Here is an 18,161-nt window from a genome sequence, read left to right on the forward strand (position 1 = left end):
GTTTATAATTTGTACAATTAACCTCCTTGTAGTTCGACCCTGGTCTTGCCGGGTTATTTATTACTTCGACACTCCTGCACTTGGGAGAAGACATCAATCTTTTAGTCGTGTCACAACTCTCCAAGTAAGAAGGCTTTTTCAAAAGCTTTTCAAGCAATGAAACTCTTTAAGAAACTCTTAAGCCTCCTTTATATATATTTGAAGTCTATAAAAAACAAGACTCTATTGAATAGAGCCTAAACACTACATCAGAGTTTTTTAACAACACTAAAGACAAATAAAAAATATTCTTTAAAGAATCAAATCATTAAATCTATTTTTGCAATATACACAAAAATTTGCATTCTTGCAAAACACAAATATTGACTTAATTTTACAAATAAATAAAGTTATCATATACCAAATTCAAGGAAAGAATCAAAGGATTATATATTATTTTGTTCAAATATTCTAAATAGAGATTGCATCCAGTTAGATATCTTAATAAATCAAATATTTATACACATGTACTTTTCTAATTTTAGATGTTAAAAATCATGTCTATAATTTTTGGTAACTCCAGTAGAGATATCTCTCTCCCTTCTCTGTAAGAAAGAATTTTCAAAAAGCTCTCAATGATAACTAAAAAAAACATAATCACCGTTGTTGTTTCTAAAAGTAACAAAACTTTTGTAACATCCCTATTATTTTATCTAGCAATTGCTCAGTTAAATATGAAATTTCAGGGTAATTTTTTTCTAACATTCCCAATCATATGAACAAGTATTACAGAATGCAATTACTTAATTTAGCATATTTTTTTTTAAGTATGGCATTCAAATTAATTTCATATAATAATTTTGTTTTATAACCAACAGGATTCATTCTACATCATTTACATAATTCATTCAAGCCATAATAAATATTAATCAACATAAAGATACAAAAAGTGTTTAATAGTCAAGCAAGAATTACTCCATTATAGTGAGGATCCTGAAAATAAAATTGACATTCTACCGACATAATCATCAAGAAATACAATGTATCATTTCACTATACCTATATGAAAATATTTTTCTATATATTTTATGATAAATCATTAATATTTTACACATCCATTTTCATTCTATTATTTTTATTTCTATCCATTTCACTCAGGCACTACTCTCTCATTAAGGATGCTAAACCATTAGCCTAATTATCAGGCACTCATTGGGCATTAATTTATCCGTTTAATTACTAGGTATTAGTTCATTTATTGAAATTAGGATAAAAAATGTAGAATTATTAATTAAAATTTACACATGCTTTTAATTAATATCTCTCTATAAAGATTCAAGGTATTGCACACCTACCTGCTAGTGGTTTTCAACTAATAACTCTTTGCTGCTGTCTAGAGCCTTCAACCTCTCATATTCCTTAAACAAATCTCAAAATCTTTTTTAGAAAAATAATATAAATTATATTTTAGGACCTCACTTAATATGTTATGCTTTTACATTGAATTGGTTTTTTGACATGGTGTCAGATTCTTTATAATTAAGTGGTCATGAGTTCAAATCTCTTTATCCCTATTTATTTGATAAAAAAATTAAACACAAAATAGTATGAGTATGTGCAAATTTCAAGTCCAAAAAACTTTCACTAGAATGTGTTAGAAAATAATATAAATCATATCTTATAGCCTCACTTAACAACTCAAATTTTTAGGTTGAATTGATTATTTAAGAATCACAATACCTCCTTATTCAATGATTTACTTAAAAGTCATCATATAGTACAATTTTCCATCAAAAATTGTTTTTAACATCTGTCAAAATTAGTTTATTTAATTTTTTTAAACATGCCTATCAAATAGAAAGATATCCATTGATCAATTTATTCATTCCTTATACCTAACATAGTTTCATGTTCTTTAATAATCAATTTACATGACCTTACATTCCTATATTATATCAACAAATAAAATTCTTAGTTTTATTTAGCTCAATTTCATTCTTTTCCTTGCACAATTCAAAACACAATCCATATTCCACTCATGGAATTTATTCATTCACTTTTTTTTTTTATTCTCTTAATAATTATATATTTTTCAATAATCAATTAATCAATTAGCATAGCTAAACAATTTGCTTGTCATTAATTCAACAACTCAATCACCCTAAAAATCCCACCCTTATCTAAAATACGCATTACTAAGAGGAATAAAATTTATTTTTTACTAATTAACTTAATTAATGAGTAGCCCAAACATTTATCCCCTCAACAAAAACATAATCAATATAAATCTATATATTCAAATCACCACAATATCAAGAACCCACCTTTACATAATACTAAATCTACTCTATCCAAAAACAAACATATAAAGCTATATAATGAAACATTATAGAAAAATTTCTCAGCCTTAAAGAATGAAGAATCAAAAGTCAAAATAAGTTGAATCTATTCTCCTTCATATTTTCCTCCTCTAAGCTCAATTTTCATTCTCTAAAAGTACACTATAACTCTTAAACTACTTGTGGAATCCATAACACCTAAAATTGTCTCTTTAATTACTCAAAATTCTCCTATTACACTTTTTCTTATTTGTGATTTTTCAAGCAATTTTTCCCTATTTTCTCTATTTTCTTCTCTTGGTCATCTACAAACTCTTCTTCGTCTTCTTTTTATTCCTGGTAGCTTATAAAAAAGGTTGTCTTGGACCAATTTTTAATTTGATCCTTGAAAAAAAATTTAGACACTTATTTGTGCTATTTTATTATCTGTTTACTATACTTAACTTGAAAAATTCTTATCAAACTCAAAAAATTCTAAAACTTTAACTTAAATTTTAAAAAATATATATTTTAGAAGACTCCATATAAAATTTCATCTTAATCTAATAGCTAGATTGAAAGTTACGTGCTATAGCGTAACAATAACTAATTTGTGATATTTTATCAAAAATTCAATTTTTCCTATTTCATTCTTGCATAAATGATATCAATTATTTACTCAAATCTCGATACTATTTTCTTATCTCAAATATATTTATTCTATATTTTTACTATTTATTTCCTTTATAGACTTATTATCGTTTCCCAATAATGTTTCTAATTTTTAACCGGTGCTTACAGTACAATTCTTTCTTAAATTTTCTTTTCATTATAACTTATTGCAACTATTTTCTCATCCTCGATACATATTTATTTCAAATTTTCCATAAAAATTAATTTAATTAATCATTCATTTTGAATGCAAATGGGGCACGAGATCTCGTTACTTCAAGGCCAAAACTACAACTCCACCATAACAATCAAGTGGAGCGTGTGGACTTTTTCTTTGACACTTACAAAGACTGCATTGGCAATTCACCTGTGGAGACTTTTACATGTCAATCACCGAATAAGGTTTCAGATTTTGGAACCAAGTTAGTGATGATGATCGGGGCTACATCTTTGGATCAAGTGGCTAATTTGATAAAACTCATTAACAGGCTTTCAACTTCACTCTAGGAAAAGGACCATGAGATAACAAAGTTGATGAACAAACTCGATAGCAGTAACGAGAGAGGCCAAAGTTCAGCTATCAAGGTTATACAAGTAGATTAACTAAATGTTCCTGAGGATTCTATAATCAGGGCTACAAGGAATATCCACGATATTATAGATGACATCTTTAATACGAATCAACTGAAAAAACTTATCAAAAAATCCATCATGGACCAAATAGAAAGTACAATTCAACCTTCGTATTCTTATACGAAGCCATACACCTAAAAAATTGACCCGCTAAGAATGCCTCTAAACTATTAATCACTAAAATTTCAACAATTCGATGACAAAAGGAATCCAAGGCAACATGTGGCTCACTTTGTGGAGACTTACAATAATGCCAAAATTGATGGTGATTTCATGGTAAAATAAGTGTCAAAAAATCATTAATGAAGCTCTCTTAGAAGCTCTCATATGTCCTTTATCTACATTTGAAATCACCAAAGAACAAAGTTTTGTTGAATTAAGTTTAAATGTCTTATAAGAGTTATTCAATAAAACTTTATAGATAAATTAAAAATATTTTTTAAAGTATCAAATAACTAAATCTTGCTTTGCAATACATGTCTAAATTCATGTTTTTACAAAGCATAAATTAATATTAATTTAATTTTATAAATAAATGAAGTCACCATATACCAAATTCAAGAGAAGAATAAGAGGATTATTTATTTTTTTTATAAAAATATTCTAAATAGAGATTACATGCTGTTATATATCTTAATAAATTAAATATTTTGTACATATGTATTTATTTAATTTTAGGTGATAAAAATTATGCCTACACACATTTGTTTCTCGCCTTAAAGAGCCAAAATGATCGAGCAACAATTTGAGGTTTACGTTTTGTTAATATTTTTTTTCTACGACTATATATCATATCCAATTATAATTTACACGCAATAAAAAGTAACAGTGTGTATATATTGAAGGAAAGTAAAGGAAAGAAAAGTAATGGGAAGGAAATTAAGTCGTTTTTCTTTATTTGGATGCTGAAATTAGGAATAGAAAGGAAATGAGGGAAAATAAATCTTTAACTTTCTTCTTTAATACGCATGTTTTATGTCCAAACTGGGAGGAAAGCTATAGGAAATAAATAAATAAAAATGACAGAAGTTTGCTCGTAATTAATATCCATCACTAATTATGTAACAATATTATGCCATATATTTCATTTATTATTTGGTAACTTTTCATATTGATATAGGATTTATATTCGTGAATAAGTTAACTTGGAAGATATTATAAAAATGTAAAAACTCGAGGAAATAACAAAATCTATGATTAAAATGATTTTTTTTTGTTATACCAATTTGGTCTAGTTTTATTTCAGAAATGATTTTTGTTATTTTTATTTTGAATTTGGTTTTTATTTTATTTTATTTTAATACTTATTAAAGTTTTTTTCAATTTCATCCTTCTTTGCATTTAATTAATTTATTTTGTTAAAATGATTGAACCATTCGGTGTTTTTAAAGAACTTTTATTGAATTGACCATGTTTCTTTACAATTTTCCCAGTAATTCAATAACTAACTTCCATCAAGTCTCAATATTAACGATGCATACAAATGTAGAGTTATTAAAAAAAACAAATCTTCCATAAAATTCCTATATATATATATATATATGTTCATGTAGGATCTATACCACCAAATAAATTGTCTTACAAAATAAATTAACAATATATAAATCGTGCTAGTTGAGTCTTTTATATATTAAAATCAAGGGTAGTTAGCAAATTAAGAGCGTAAAAATAATGAATAATAAGAAATCATTTGATGGACCTTGCTGACCGACCATTAATTTATTACAAATCATTAAGCTTTTTCAAATTATTTAAATATTTAAAATATGAATATTTTTAAATTTATACATAGGCACGTAGATACAAAAAACTCAAATTTTTTTTTTTTTTTCACTTTGAGGTCGCAATCCATCATTTCTTTAATCACCACAAGGCACCTTCAACTCCACATACCATGAGACACCTGCATATCCACATAACACGAGGCATACGCAACACTATTTTCCATGCTTTACAAGGTAACCTGATATGATTAATGTCTATAAATATTTATGATCACCAAGTAAAACATTCGAGGCATTGAGATTCAACAATTCAAGAATCACTTGTTTGCTCACATTGCGTGTTGCCCTTGCTCCCCTCTCTCTGCACTTTTTCTCACATTATTTATAAGTTTTCTTGTATATTATTTTCTCATCTTATATCTATTAACTTAAATATTGGAGGGTCCTGTATTCATGGCTCCATCAACAACAACAATCTGAGGCCATTTATTTATTTTCGTTTATTTCATAGTAATAGACATGGACATAACTTCTCTGTAATGCATTTAAATAAATTTAAGCTATTACGATCGATATGATCTCGGGAATTCTCATATCGTTTTTCTGTGCTATTGCAGCTAAATCTGTGCACGTTCCCTGGCTTGTCGTAGGTTGTCTGTGTAGTTTATTTGGCTGTATGTCTTGGCGCATTATGACGAGCGTGCCTTTCAGCATTTTTTTCCACTCTCAAATGTTTGATGGGATGTGCCTTTGAGGCTCTACTTGGCATTCTGGTATCGTGTATCACTTCTGCTTCCATTGGTTTATAACCATGCAGTTTCATGTTTTCTTGAGGCTCCAGCATGTGTAATTTTTATGATTCTTTCCTTGAAGCCTTGATGCAATATAACGTATGGTTTATGTAGCATACGTTATAAATTAGAATCTCATTTATCTAATCTCTTCTGTTTAATTTTATTTGGAACTTCAGCTGATCAGGCTCTCTCGCATTCACTCCACTGCTAGAAGTTCAACTGAGCAGAATTGGCGCGTCATTTTCTTCCGTTTTTTGCCAAGCTATAGATTAGACCTTAGAGGTAGCAATAATTATATCAATTCGTGCATTTGACCAACAGTATACCAATGAGATTAATTTTTTGTCTTTTCGGCACAAATATTTATATATGATTATTCTTTGTTTTCCCTCGTATATTATACATTCTAAGAGTTAACAACAATAAAAGAAAACGAAGAAAATAGTGTTCTGAACTGTAGTAGTCTCCAATTTCTTGAAACTGAAACACATCATCAAACGATTAAACTTGGAAGTTACACGTAAAACTCACTTTGTGCAACTTTTTCAACCCAAAAACAAATAGAAAAGATGAAGGGGAAAAAAAAAAAGAAATCTAGAGATCATTTTACATGCAAAGACCAAAGTCATATTCGGTACAAAAAAGAAGGCATGCTAAGCTTGATTTGGCATGGAAACAAAGACTCCATGATGACCATAAGGCACTCTCTGGGGCAGAGTTAATATGGCAATTGAATCACTTTCAAACTTCTTTGCATCTATTATATAAACCTACAAGGAAAAAAGGCATTAAAGAGAATTTGAGAACTTGTGTCAAGAAATGTAAACCCAACTTAAACCACTGGTGTTGGAGAAAAGTCGTCGACTTACTTGAGACACATTACGTTCTTCATTGTGTACAAAAGTAATAATCAAACCATCATCTTCTTCAACGCCTCCCTGTTTAGGCACAAAGGTGCTTCCTGTGCAGAATGTGTTCTCTGGAAACTTATGATACTCTGCCTTTACCGGTTGTTCATTGCTTCCCTCCTGCCATGTAAATTCAAGCAGCAACCATGTATGCATTTCCATGCTTGGAAATCCAAATTGAATAGCATAGAGTGATGGAAACAAAAGGGATATGCATAAATGAATTTACCTTTGAGTAGGCTGACATTTCTTCATTAAAGTGTAATTTGGCTACGGATCCATATTTACAGATTCCTGACGCATGGAAAAAATTCAATCTCAATTTTGTAAAATGTAAAAGAAATGTAAGCATCGAGGATGGATTTTTTGTTACCAGAAATAGAGCTTGCCAAGGAATCGATGACTTGTGTGTACCCATACTTGTGTTTTAAACCAGTGACATCTTCATTGATGAAAGGAAAATCCATGGAGCAGTCAGCACCTGTTAGATATTTCTCCTTAACCTCCCCAGTTGCCACGTTTAGTCTCCATTCATGTACGCGGTGCAAGAGATACCCACTTTCTGTTAAACCATCAGCATCATCTGACTTAAATCCTTTCGAGAACCACTCAAACTTGTCCTGACCCCAATCTGGACCCGGTATGATGGCTGTAACAGCCTTACATCCCCGCACAACAACCTGACCATGATCGGTGAAAGATTTAATTCAGGAATGAACATTCAGCAATAAATTTATTAACAATCAGAAGTAACTAAACCAATTAATATCAACCAAAAACTAGAGACTGTAAGAGCTTTCTGCTGATCAACATTAACAGGACTTCAAAAATTGAAGGCAAGATTCTTTCTTTGTTATACTTGTTACCAATTACTTAATTTTCTCACCTCATTACTGTCCTCAAAACAATTAACAATATGAAATGTGCAGTTTGGTTCTACTTCAAACCACTTGACTGACTCTGCACTCCCGTAACGAGGCATCACTCCAATCCTGGCAGTCGCTTTCTCCTCATACTTCATCAATCTGCATGTGAACATGGATACCTCTTTCTATAAGCAAGTGATTGTGTAATTGGCATTGCTTTAAAGAAATCCAATCGAGCAATCTTTACTTACTGTCCACCCTTGATGACTCTTGTTATGTCAACTATCAGAGGATGATCAATGATCACGTTGTAGCTGATACACAAAAAATAATGAACAATAATGAAACGGTTCTAATATATTTGTTTCGGATTGACCGTATTAAATTTTAGGTTAGTCTTGGATTCACAAATTCCAGCAGCGGGAATTCTAATATAGACCATATTTCATGAAATAAAGGCATAAAAAAGATGGAAATCAATCACTAAATAATAATTAAGTATTAAACATCAACAATTATTAATCAATAATCACGATTTAATTAAAATAGATTTTAATTTAAAACTAAAATCCTAAATCATTATTTAACGATATCATATGAAGGTAAAGATACGAAGAAATGGACCAAAACTAGTTCAAATCATAAAGGGAGGTAAGGCAATGCTCTTGCAAATAAAATAAAAAACACTATCTACTAACTTAAAAATAACTCAAAAACCTAGCATACTATCATGCCTTCAAAACTAGTATTTTTTACTTCTCTAACATGCTTCCATCTTTCTAACAAGTCACATTACCATAAATAAATATATTTGAATAAAAAAAATTAACAAATAACATCAAATCATCAAAATCATACAAGAGGTTCAAAACTTCAAAACTATGAAAGCCAAACAACCTATATATTTATGCAATTTGAATTTAAATTGGTTATCTGAACCAAACAAAACCTAAAAATTAAAGACATGCATCAGCCAACACAGAAAACATCATAAACCTTACTACCACATTTGATAGATTTTAAAACCACTTAATTTCATCAAAACTTATCTAATAAACATCACCCAAATATTCAAGAACATTAACAAATAACTCAAAGCAAGATTTAAATAATAAAAACAATATTTTTATGTATTAATAAAAATCAAAACTACATAACATCATAACACTAAAGCAAGTTCAAAAGTATCATCAAACATGTAAAACAAGCTAGATGTGTGCCTTATCGACATCACCTATTAAGTTAGTAATGGATTATACCTTCCCAAAACTTAAAATAGTTACTGCCTTTCTTCCTTCAAAAATCCAATCTTTTGCTTAATCTTTAATCATGAGCAAAAGAGAAGCCTATAAAAAATGCACCCTAACTAGTGGATGATCAAAGCACACTTGAAATATCAACAAATATTGATCGACAATCACAACATATTAGAAAAGAGCATACATGGATAAATGTTTATAAGGTAACTAGAATCAAACAATCTAATGATCCACTTCCTTATTTTACTCTATTTTCATATTATGATCTTATGATTTCCAAAGATATTATTAATGAAATAAAGTGAAAAAAGGCTTTAAATGATGAAATTGATGTCATTAGAAAAAGCAATACTCGAGAATTAATGAAGTTTATAAAGGACTGAAAACTATTGGTGAAAAATGGAAGTTTAAGATAAGGTTAAAGAAGAATCATTCATTGTTAAACTAAGTCTTTAAGAATATCAATTTAAAGGAGAGAATGTTAGATAAAATCATAGCTAATGTAAAAATTTATGATAAAAACAAAATTGTGCTATACTAGTTGATTAGAATCCTTGTTTAATTAGATTCTTTCTCCAAACATGACTAGATCTTCCAGAAATTGAAATTGTTGATTTTAATATTCCAAAGAGAGTATTTAGACCTATATTAATTAATTAGCCACTCAACAACAGATTCTAATAACCAACTTTAGAAAAATATGAGGGATCTTTTTAAGCAATGCATTTTTAAGAAAGGTTGTAGCCACTAGCCACTATGAAATATAAATATAGTGTTAATATTGTTAAAATTAAACTTGATTTTTAACTTTTCTAGATAATAGAGGAACCGGTCCACTGGTTGGATTAAATAAATTGGTCGGCTAGTTGAGAAACGATTGACTGGTTTAGTTAGCAGAATACAATTTTTGTTAAGATTAGAATCTCCTAGTATTAGTTTAATTCCTTAATTGTCTAGGACGTAATGCCTATAAAAAGACTTGTAATTCAATATTATTAAGGAGCACAAAAAAAAGAGAGAATAACTAAGAAAGCTTATAGAGAAACATTTAATAAAAGTATTCTTTCCTCTCAATCCTCTTCTTCTTCTTGAGTTTTTGACCTTGCATTAGTATTTTTGATTTTTTACCACACTCATCCTTTTTTTTAATAAGGGGTATCAAAGCTTAGGTTTGATTATTTGACATGATCAATCCAAACTTTCCACTTCAATGTCTTAGGTTTGAATAGTCCCTCACTTTTTTACATAGTAGAATAATAGAAGGGTGGATGGGAGATTAAGAGACTAAAACCACTCTTGTTCATCTAATATAATTTCCAATTTCTCTTGTTCATGTTACTGAATTCCTTTTCCTTTCTCTTCTTATTTTGTTCTTTTATTGCATATGTATTTATTGGACATCTTAGAGCCCCTATGTGGAAGCACTGTAATTTGTTGGTTCTTAGTTTAATTATAAGTTCTAAGGCTAACAACTCCTTCTAGTGCATTGAGACATTCTTCAACAAGTAGCAACTGATGGAGCAAACAATTACATGTGTGGAGACAAGTTTATGGAGCTTGATGAAGCAATTAGAGGTCATGTCATATTTGCAGATCATTCAAAAGTTGTGATCAATTGAAAAACTATAATTTTGATTAAATTAAAATATAGAAGTCATCAATTTATTAGAGATGTCTATTACATATATTAACAGTGAAAAACAACATATTGAGCTTAGAACAATTGTTAGAGAAGGGGTATAAGATTAAGATGAAAGATTGTATTTTGACATTACTTGATATTAAATGAGCAATGATTGCAAAGGTAGTCATGACAAAGAATAAAATATTTTTGCTAAACATAGAGAATAGTATGTCTAAATACCTAAATGCATGTGTGAAATATGAGACTTCGTTTTGACATATAAGATCTAGGCATGTAAATTTTGATAGCTTAAAGATGATAAAAAAAAAAAGATGTTGAAGGGTTTACCATCTATTATACATCCAAATTAGTAATGTGAATGATATTTAATGGAAAAGTAATTTTGCAAGAGCTTTCCAAATGAGTTCACATCAAAAGCAAGTCAACCTCAACAAAAAATAGATGGTAATGTTTGTGGTCATATGAAACCATGTTTGTTTGGTAAAAATCTTGGGTATACTTCTTAAAAGAAAATTCTAATATGATTGGTTGTTTTAAGAAGTTTAAGGCATTAATTGAAAAAGAATTTGGTTATTATAAAATCACTTTGGATTGATAGGGGGTGAATTTTGTTTTAATGATTTTAATAATTTTTGTGAAGATCATAGTATAAAAAGACTCCTAACAATGCTTAAATTCTTAAAACAAAATGGTGTAATAGATAGAATGAATAGAAGCATACTAAAAAATAAGAAGATTTCTAAAGAGTTTTAGGCCAAAGCTATAAATTATGTTATCTACTTGTCAAATAGGTGTCCTGCTAAAGGATTAAATGACATGACTTCACAAGAATTATGGAGTGGAAGAAAGCCAAATGTTTTTCACTTGAAAGTTTTTAGGAGCAATGACTGTGCATTTAGATGATCAAGTAAGGATCAAACTAAATGATAACAGCAAAAAAGATCTTTATAGGTTATAACCAAAAGTTCAAATGATATAAGCTCTATAACACCAATAAAGAAAAAATAGTGATTAACGGAGATGTTGAGTTCAATGAAGAAGAAGCAAAGGATTGGAAGGGAGATGATGGTAAGAAATATAATTTTCTATCGATTCTTGATAAAGAGAAGGAGTGCTATAAATATCATCAAGAACAAGCTACACCTTCATAATCACTAATGGTGTCATCTTTACATTTATTTTCTTCTTCTAGTAAAAGCTCAAGTAGTGGTACTTCACCAAATCCATTAAAAAAGATGAAGAGCCTTGTTGACTTATATGAGGTAACTAATTCTATTTATGAAAATGTAACATTATATTGTCATCTTACTATATATGATCCTATTATGTTTGAAGAAGCAATAAAGAATTCAAATTATAGAATTGCTACAGATGAGGAGATTGCATCATTTTAGAAGAATGACACATGAAAATTTGTTCCTAAACCAAGAAAAAAGAAGCCAATAGGTGTCAAGTGAATCTACAAATAAAAAAAGAATGTTAAAAAAGAAATATAAAGGTGTAAGGCAAGTTTATTGTAAAAAGGATATAATCAAAAGCATGTGACTAACTATGATGAAGCATTTATCAAATAAATGTCAAATCAGCCTTTTTTAATAGTTTTATTGAAGAAGAGGTATACATTAAGCAACTAATAGGATATGAAGCAAATGAACATGAAAACAAAGTATTAAAGTTGAACAAAGCCTTATATGGATTGAAACAAGCCCCAAGGGCTTGTTATAGTTGCATTGATGACTATTTTTTAAAGAATGAATTTATTAAATACCCTCATGAATATGTTATTTATTTAAAGATAAAAAAGAAAGGTAATACTCTTATTGTATGTTTGTATGTGCATGGCTTGATCTTTAAAGGAAATAATTCAAAAATGTTTGAAGACTTTAAGCAACCAATGATATAAGAGTTTGAGATAACAGATACTGGTCTCATATCTCACTACTTAGGGATTTAGATCAAACAAGGAGAAGATAAAATCTTTATGAATCAATAGAAGTTTGCAAGCAAAAAAAGTTCTCAAGAAGTTCAAGATGAAGGATTGTGAAAGAATAAATATTCCAATTAATTATAGAGCAAAGATGTCAAAATAATGATGAAAGAGAAAAGATAAACCCTACAACTTTCAAGAACTTAATTAAGATTTTGAGATATTTAACATGCATTTATTTGATATTCATTTTGGAGGAGGACTTGTGAGTAGATTTATAGAAACATCAACTATGACACATTTCAGAACATTGAAGATAATTTTTCTGTATATCAAAGGAATTATTGATTTTGGCTTGTTCTATGGTTATTCTAATGATTTTAAACTTGCGGGTTATAGTGTTAGTGATTAGACTGGAGATATGGATAACAGAAAAAGCACTAAGAGTTTTTTGTTTTTTACATAGGAGACACAATATTTACATAGAGTTCAAAGAAGTAATCCATAGTCACTTTGTCAACAAGTGAAACTGAATATATAATCAATTACATCACATGTTTGTTATTCCATATGGGTTACAAAGAATATTAAAAGAATTGCAAATGCTACAAGAAAAGCCTATATGGGTTACAAAGAATATTAAAAGAATTGCAAATGCTACAAGAAAAGCCTATGAAGATTTATATGAATAACTTATTAGCCATTGTCTTAATTAAAAATCTAGTTTTTCATGACAAAAATAAAGCACATTAACATAAGATTTAATTACATGAGAGATTGTATTATAAATAAAGAAATTGAAATCAAGTATATGAAAACACATGATCAAGTTGTGAATATCTTTAAAAAACCACTCACATATGTTATTTTGATCAAAATAAGAAATATGTTGGGACTATCAAGAAATTAAGTTTAAGAGAGAGTGTTAAAAATTAAACTTGATTTTTTATTTTATTTAAAGGACAGATGAATTAGTCCTCTAGTTAAATTAAATAAATTAGTCGGTTAATTCAATTAGTAAAATATAATTCTTGTTCAAATTAAAATTTTTATATATTAATTTAATTTCTTGATTATTTGGGTTTTAATGACTATAAAAAACTTGTAATTCAATATTATTAAACATAAAAAAAAGAAGTTAAAAGAGCTTAGGAAAAAATACATAATAAAAATATATTTTCCTTTTAATTTTTTTCTCGTTCTTAAATTTTAAAAAATTAAAAAATATATTATTTTAATAAATTTTCAAATAAAATATATTTCAAACAACCTTTAAGGCTGATAAGAAACCGCCCCTGGCATCCACAAATGCGTCCAAAATTCTACTAAATACTAAATCATTTCACTCATGAAAATATTAAGTCATTTCTGTACGGATAAAGCTGTGATTTATAATCACTAAAACTTCCAATAAGCATAAATAATTAGAGTAATGAAAACAAGTTGACCAATAAGATGGAATATTCTTGGCATTCATTAGCGCTTAACCTCCCCCGCAAAACGATAAATCCGCATTATGTCACTTCGAGCCTCCCAATTTAAGGATAAAGACTGCGCTGTCGGGAATAGTTTTTCAAAATCAGTTTTTATTTAATTATAAAAAGAATTAAAATGTATATTTGTAAGAAAAAAGATTATTAAAATCTTAGAAATTTTTTTTAGTTAGAACCATAGGTTTAGGGTTTAGTTCTCAATCATTTTTTTTTTTATGATAACATGTTTTTTTATTTAAAGTATATTTTATTAAAAATAATTAAAAATAATTAAAAAAATATAAACATTCCAATTACTTGAATTGAATAAAAAAAATATTTTTTTATGTGTTTTTAATGAAAAAATATCTTTTTTAAGAAGCAATTTAAATAAAAAAAATTATTATGATCATAAAAGGAAGTTTCAATAAAAGATAAAATAAATTATGAATTTTTCATTTTTATACACCTATATAAATAAATTTAATGAAATTAGGTTTAATAAAAATATGTAATAATTTATAATAAAAAATAGATATTCTATTTTTATTAATTATTGATGAGTAAATCATTTAAAATTTCTGCATATTAAGTTAATGAATAATTATTTATAAAATAATTTTTAATATTATCACAAAAAATTCTAATTGTCTTGAAGACTATGAATTATTTTGATAATTTTTTTAAAATCATTTTAGTTAATTATTTAAAGAAATCTTACTCTATAATTTAAAAAGAAAAAAAAAGGATTACTAAAAAAAAGTTTCAGTTAATTCTCTTGAAGACTATGAGTATTTTTTTAAAATCCCCCGTTCTCTTTTAGTTTTTTCTCCTTTCCTTTATTTTATCCTCCCTCCTCTATCCCTTCCTTCTCACTCCTGCCCCTATGTCGTTAGTTTGCAGTTTACGGTGGGTCGTATTACTAGGTTCTTGAAGGCAGGCAAGTATGTTGAGCGTGTTGGTCCCGGCGCTCCTGTCTACCTCGCTGCAGTTCTTGAATATATTGCAGCTGAGGTAATTCTGTCTCTATTTCTCTCTTTATTATTATTATTATTATTTTTTTGAAAGTGTCTTGGATATGATTTTGTGTGATTTCAATTCTTGAATCCTAGGGTTCTTTAATTATGGTGATTTTGACTCTTGTTTTTGGGAATTAAGTTGTTTTCCATGAAAATTATGTTTTTGAAGTGGTGGCGGTGGCTAATCTTGTGATTTTGTTTAGTGGCTAATCTAGGGTTTTTTAGCTTCAATTTTTCTTCAGTTTTTAGGGTTTGAGTCTTTTTGTTCATGTTAGAGTAGTTTTAGCAGTTAGGGTTCTAAGGTTAGTGATGTGAATATAAATCGATCATCATCTAGAGGCTTATGTGGTGGTGATGACAATTAATAAAGGATTTGAATCCAATCCTTGTGCATCTTTTTCACTTGATTGCTTAATCGACTTATTGTTAGGTTGGGTTGTGTGGCGGTTGAGGAGAAAGGAGAAGGAAAAAGAAAATTAGAGAAAAGGAGGGTTTTGTTAAAATCAATATAAACTTGATAGAAGGACTCAATTTCAAATAGCTAAAAGTATAATGAAGGTGAGACTCGAAATGAAAATAAAATAGAATGCCTTTCGACTTTTCTTTGTTACTCTTTTTTTCGAGTTTTATTATTTGAAGTATAAATAAAATTATTTTTGATCCAACGTTTAAGAAAATTTGATTTCTTCTTTATGTTCTTGAGTTTAAGCCTTAAATTCAATGTTTAAAGCTGAGTGTATATCATATACAACGATCAATAAAAACAAATTCTGGACGTCATCCAGATTATACAATTTATAACCCAAGAGACTGCTAAACAGAAAGTGGTGATGTAAACATTTGATGCTGTCAAACTTTGCAACAGGATTGGCATGAAAGCTCCATGAAATCCATGTGGGACTTAGCATGGCAACGTGATTTTGGCAACTGGCTCACTGGTAAACTTTTTGGTGTCAATTATATAAGCCTATGAACGTAGACAAATACTTTAGATATGAGAGTCATATAATTATTATGTACCAAAGTGCAAAATTGACCTTCTTTATACATGCTTGTATCTTCATTGTGGACAAAAGTGATTATCCATCCATCATCTTCTACATGACTGCCTTGTTTGGGAACTAAGGCAGCTCCAGTGCAGAAAGTATTCTGTTGGGATTTATGGTATTCCACCTTTATCAGCTCTTCAGATTGGCCACCTTGCTGATTCACAGAACCAAAACAGTGTCAGCATAAATTTAGATGTGTTAGGAAAGAAGGTTAATAACACAGCTTAATTAACTACCGAATTGATTTTATTTGTTTCTGGCTCTTCAAAATACAGTTTTGCTAGATCTCCATATTTAGGCACACCTGAAATGTTAAGTAAATTAATGATCAGGGTTATAGTAAACTTCTATAGAAAGAAGAGTTTTAGTTATAATCACCGGAGTCAGAGCTAGCATTTGAATCAGTAGCTTGGGTATAGCCATATTTATTTTTTAACACCAGTAAAATCTCATTGGATCATTGGAAAATCCGTAGAGAATTCAGTTCCTGTCAGGAATCTTTCCTCTTACGTAAGAAATCTATGAGTTTACCTCATCAGTGCCTTCCTCAAAACAATTAAGAAGGTGAAATGCGCAATTTGATTCCACCTGAAACCACTTGATTGAGTCTGCGTTGCCATAGCGAGGCATGATTCCAATTCTTGCATATTCTGCCATGTATATTTTATCAACCTGCATTTGTTCACGTCATGGTCCATGACAGACATAATTACCAGCTCATTGTTCAAGTCATGTAAAATACACAAAGTACAGCAAGATATTTGAGTACTCACGGGCCACCCTTAAGGAGTCCGTGCATGTCTAGAATGAGTGGAAAATCCATCACCACATTGTGCCCGGAAACACAATTCATCTTGATCGTTACAGCTTTCAATTTGAATTATAATGCCCATGCAGTGTTTTAGACCAATATTGAATAGATTTACCTCCGCGTAGCTCCCATGTCATGAGAAAGGGAACACCTGTTGAATTTGAGATCAACTTTATGAACTAATCTTTTTCCATCGGCTGAAAAGTTAACTAGTTTGAAGTACAAGGCAAGGAAAGTTGCTATGCTTTATAAAACATCTCATTGTGCAAAATATATTTACAGTACTGTTCTAATTGAAATGATTCACATACCATACCTGAAACTACTCCTAGTTCCAAGAAAGGTTTTGTGGCATCCACCCCGATTATAACCAGCTCCCTTGTATCTGGGGCTCTCTCAACATGGAAGAAAATGGCTGATTTATGAAAAGAAAAGTGGTATAATGATCATAGTTATAATACCATATCTGATTTGGTATTGCGGGTTGGGCTAGTTAACCCGGTTAGCTGCGGGTTGGGTTTTTAAAAAAAATGCTGATTTGCTGAGGCATGTGATTTTCATCAATCCCAGAATGTTCAAAAACGTTGTTGCTAATGTACTCGTTAACTTCGCCAAATCGCAGCTGCATACCGAGTTAACGAACTAAGATATCAGCTAATAATTAGTCATAACAACAAGGCCTCCAAGCATTCATTCTAGTCTTATTTTAATTTGCACCAAATTAAAATATTTAGAGTAAAATATTTAGATAGACATGCCCACCAAATTCAGCAAGTATGCTGGTAATATTGGTTGGGAACTGCCTTCCATTGCAGCAAGAAAAGATGGTTTGTTTCTTCGTTTTTCTATCTTGAATGTTTCGGTTTCAATGTATTTTTGTTGTTGTCCAGCTTCCATCACTAGCTTTATATTTACTTGCAACTGTCTTTATAGTTAGGTAACCCACGCTACTCTGAGGATAATTTTTTTTTATATAAAAAAATTAAAAAAATCTAAAATCTTAAAACACTAGGTCTACTTTTTAAAGGGATATCTAAGAGCTTCGGGCTGGTGTTGTAGTCAGACTTAAAATTGTTGGGCACGGA

At 29.4% G+C, this 18,161-nt stretch overlaps 1 protein-coding gene across 1 annotated transcript; it reads right to left on the reverse strand.

The window, feature by feature from the left end:
• Positions 1 to 6,582: 6,582 nt before the first annotated feature.
• Positions 6,583 to 17,522, reverse strand: LOC105116320 (carotenoid 9,10(9',10')-cleavage dioxygenase 1-like; the record flags this gene model as incomplete). Its single annotated transcript, XM_011013609.1, has 8 exons — positions 6,583 to 6,890; positions 6,990 to 7,140; positions 7,274 to 7,322; positions 7,402 to 7,708; positions 7,915 to 8,053; positions 8,146 to 8,208; positions 17,192 to 17,273; positions 17,393 to 17,522. Coding segments are annotated over 8 exons (1,038 nt in total), but the record flags the coding sequence as incomplete, so codon positions are not given.
• Between the last annotated feature and the right edge of the window lie 639 nt (positions 17,523 to 18,161).

The sequence above is a fragment of the Populus euphratica genome, unplaced genomic scaffold, assembly GCF_000495115.2.
Source record: "Populus euphratica unplaced genomic scaffold, PopEup_1.0 scaffold1280.1, whole genome shotgun sequence".
Taxonomy (NCBI): Eukaryota; Viridiplantae; Streptophyta; class Magnoliopsida; order Malpighiales; family Salicaceae; genus Populus; species Populus euphratica.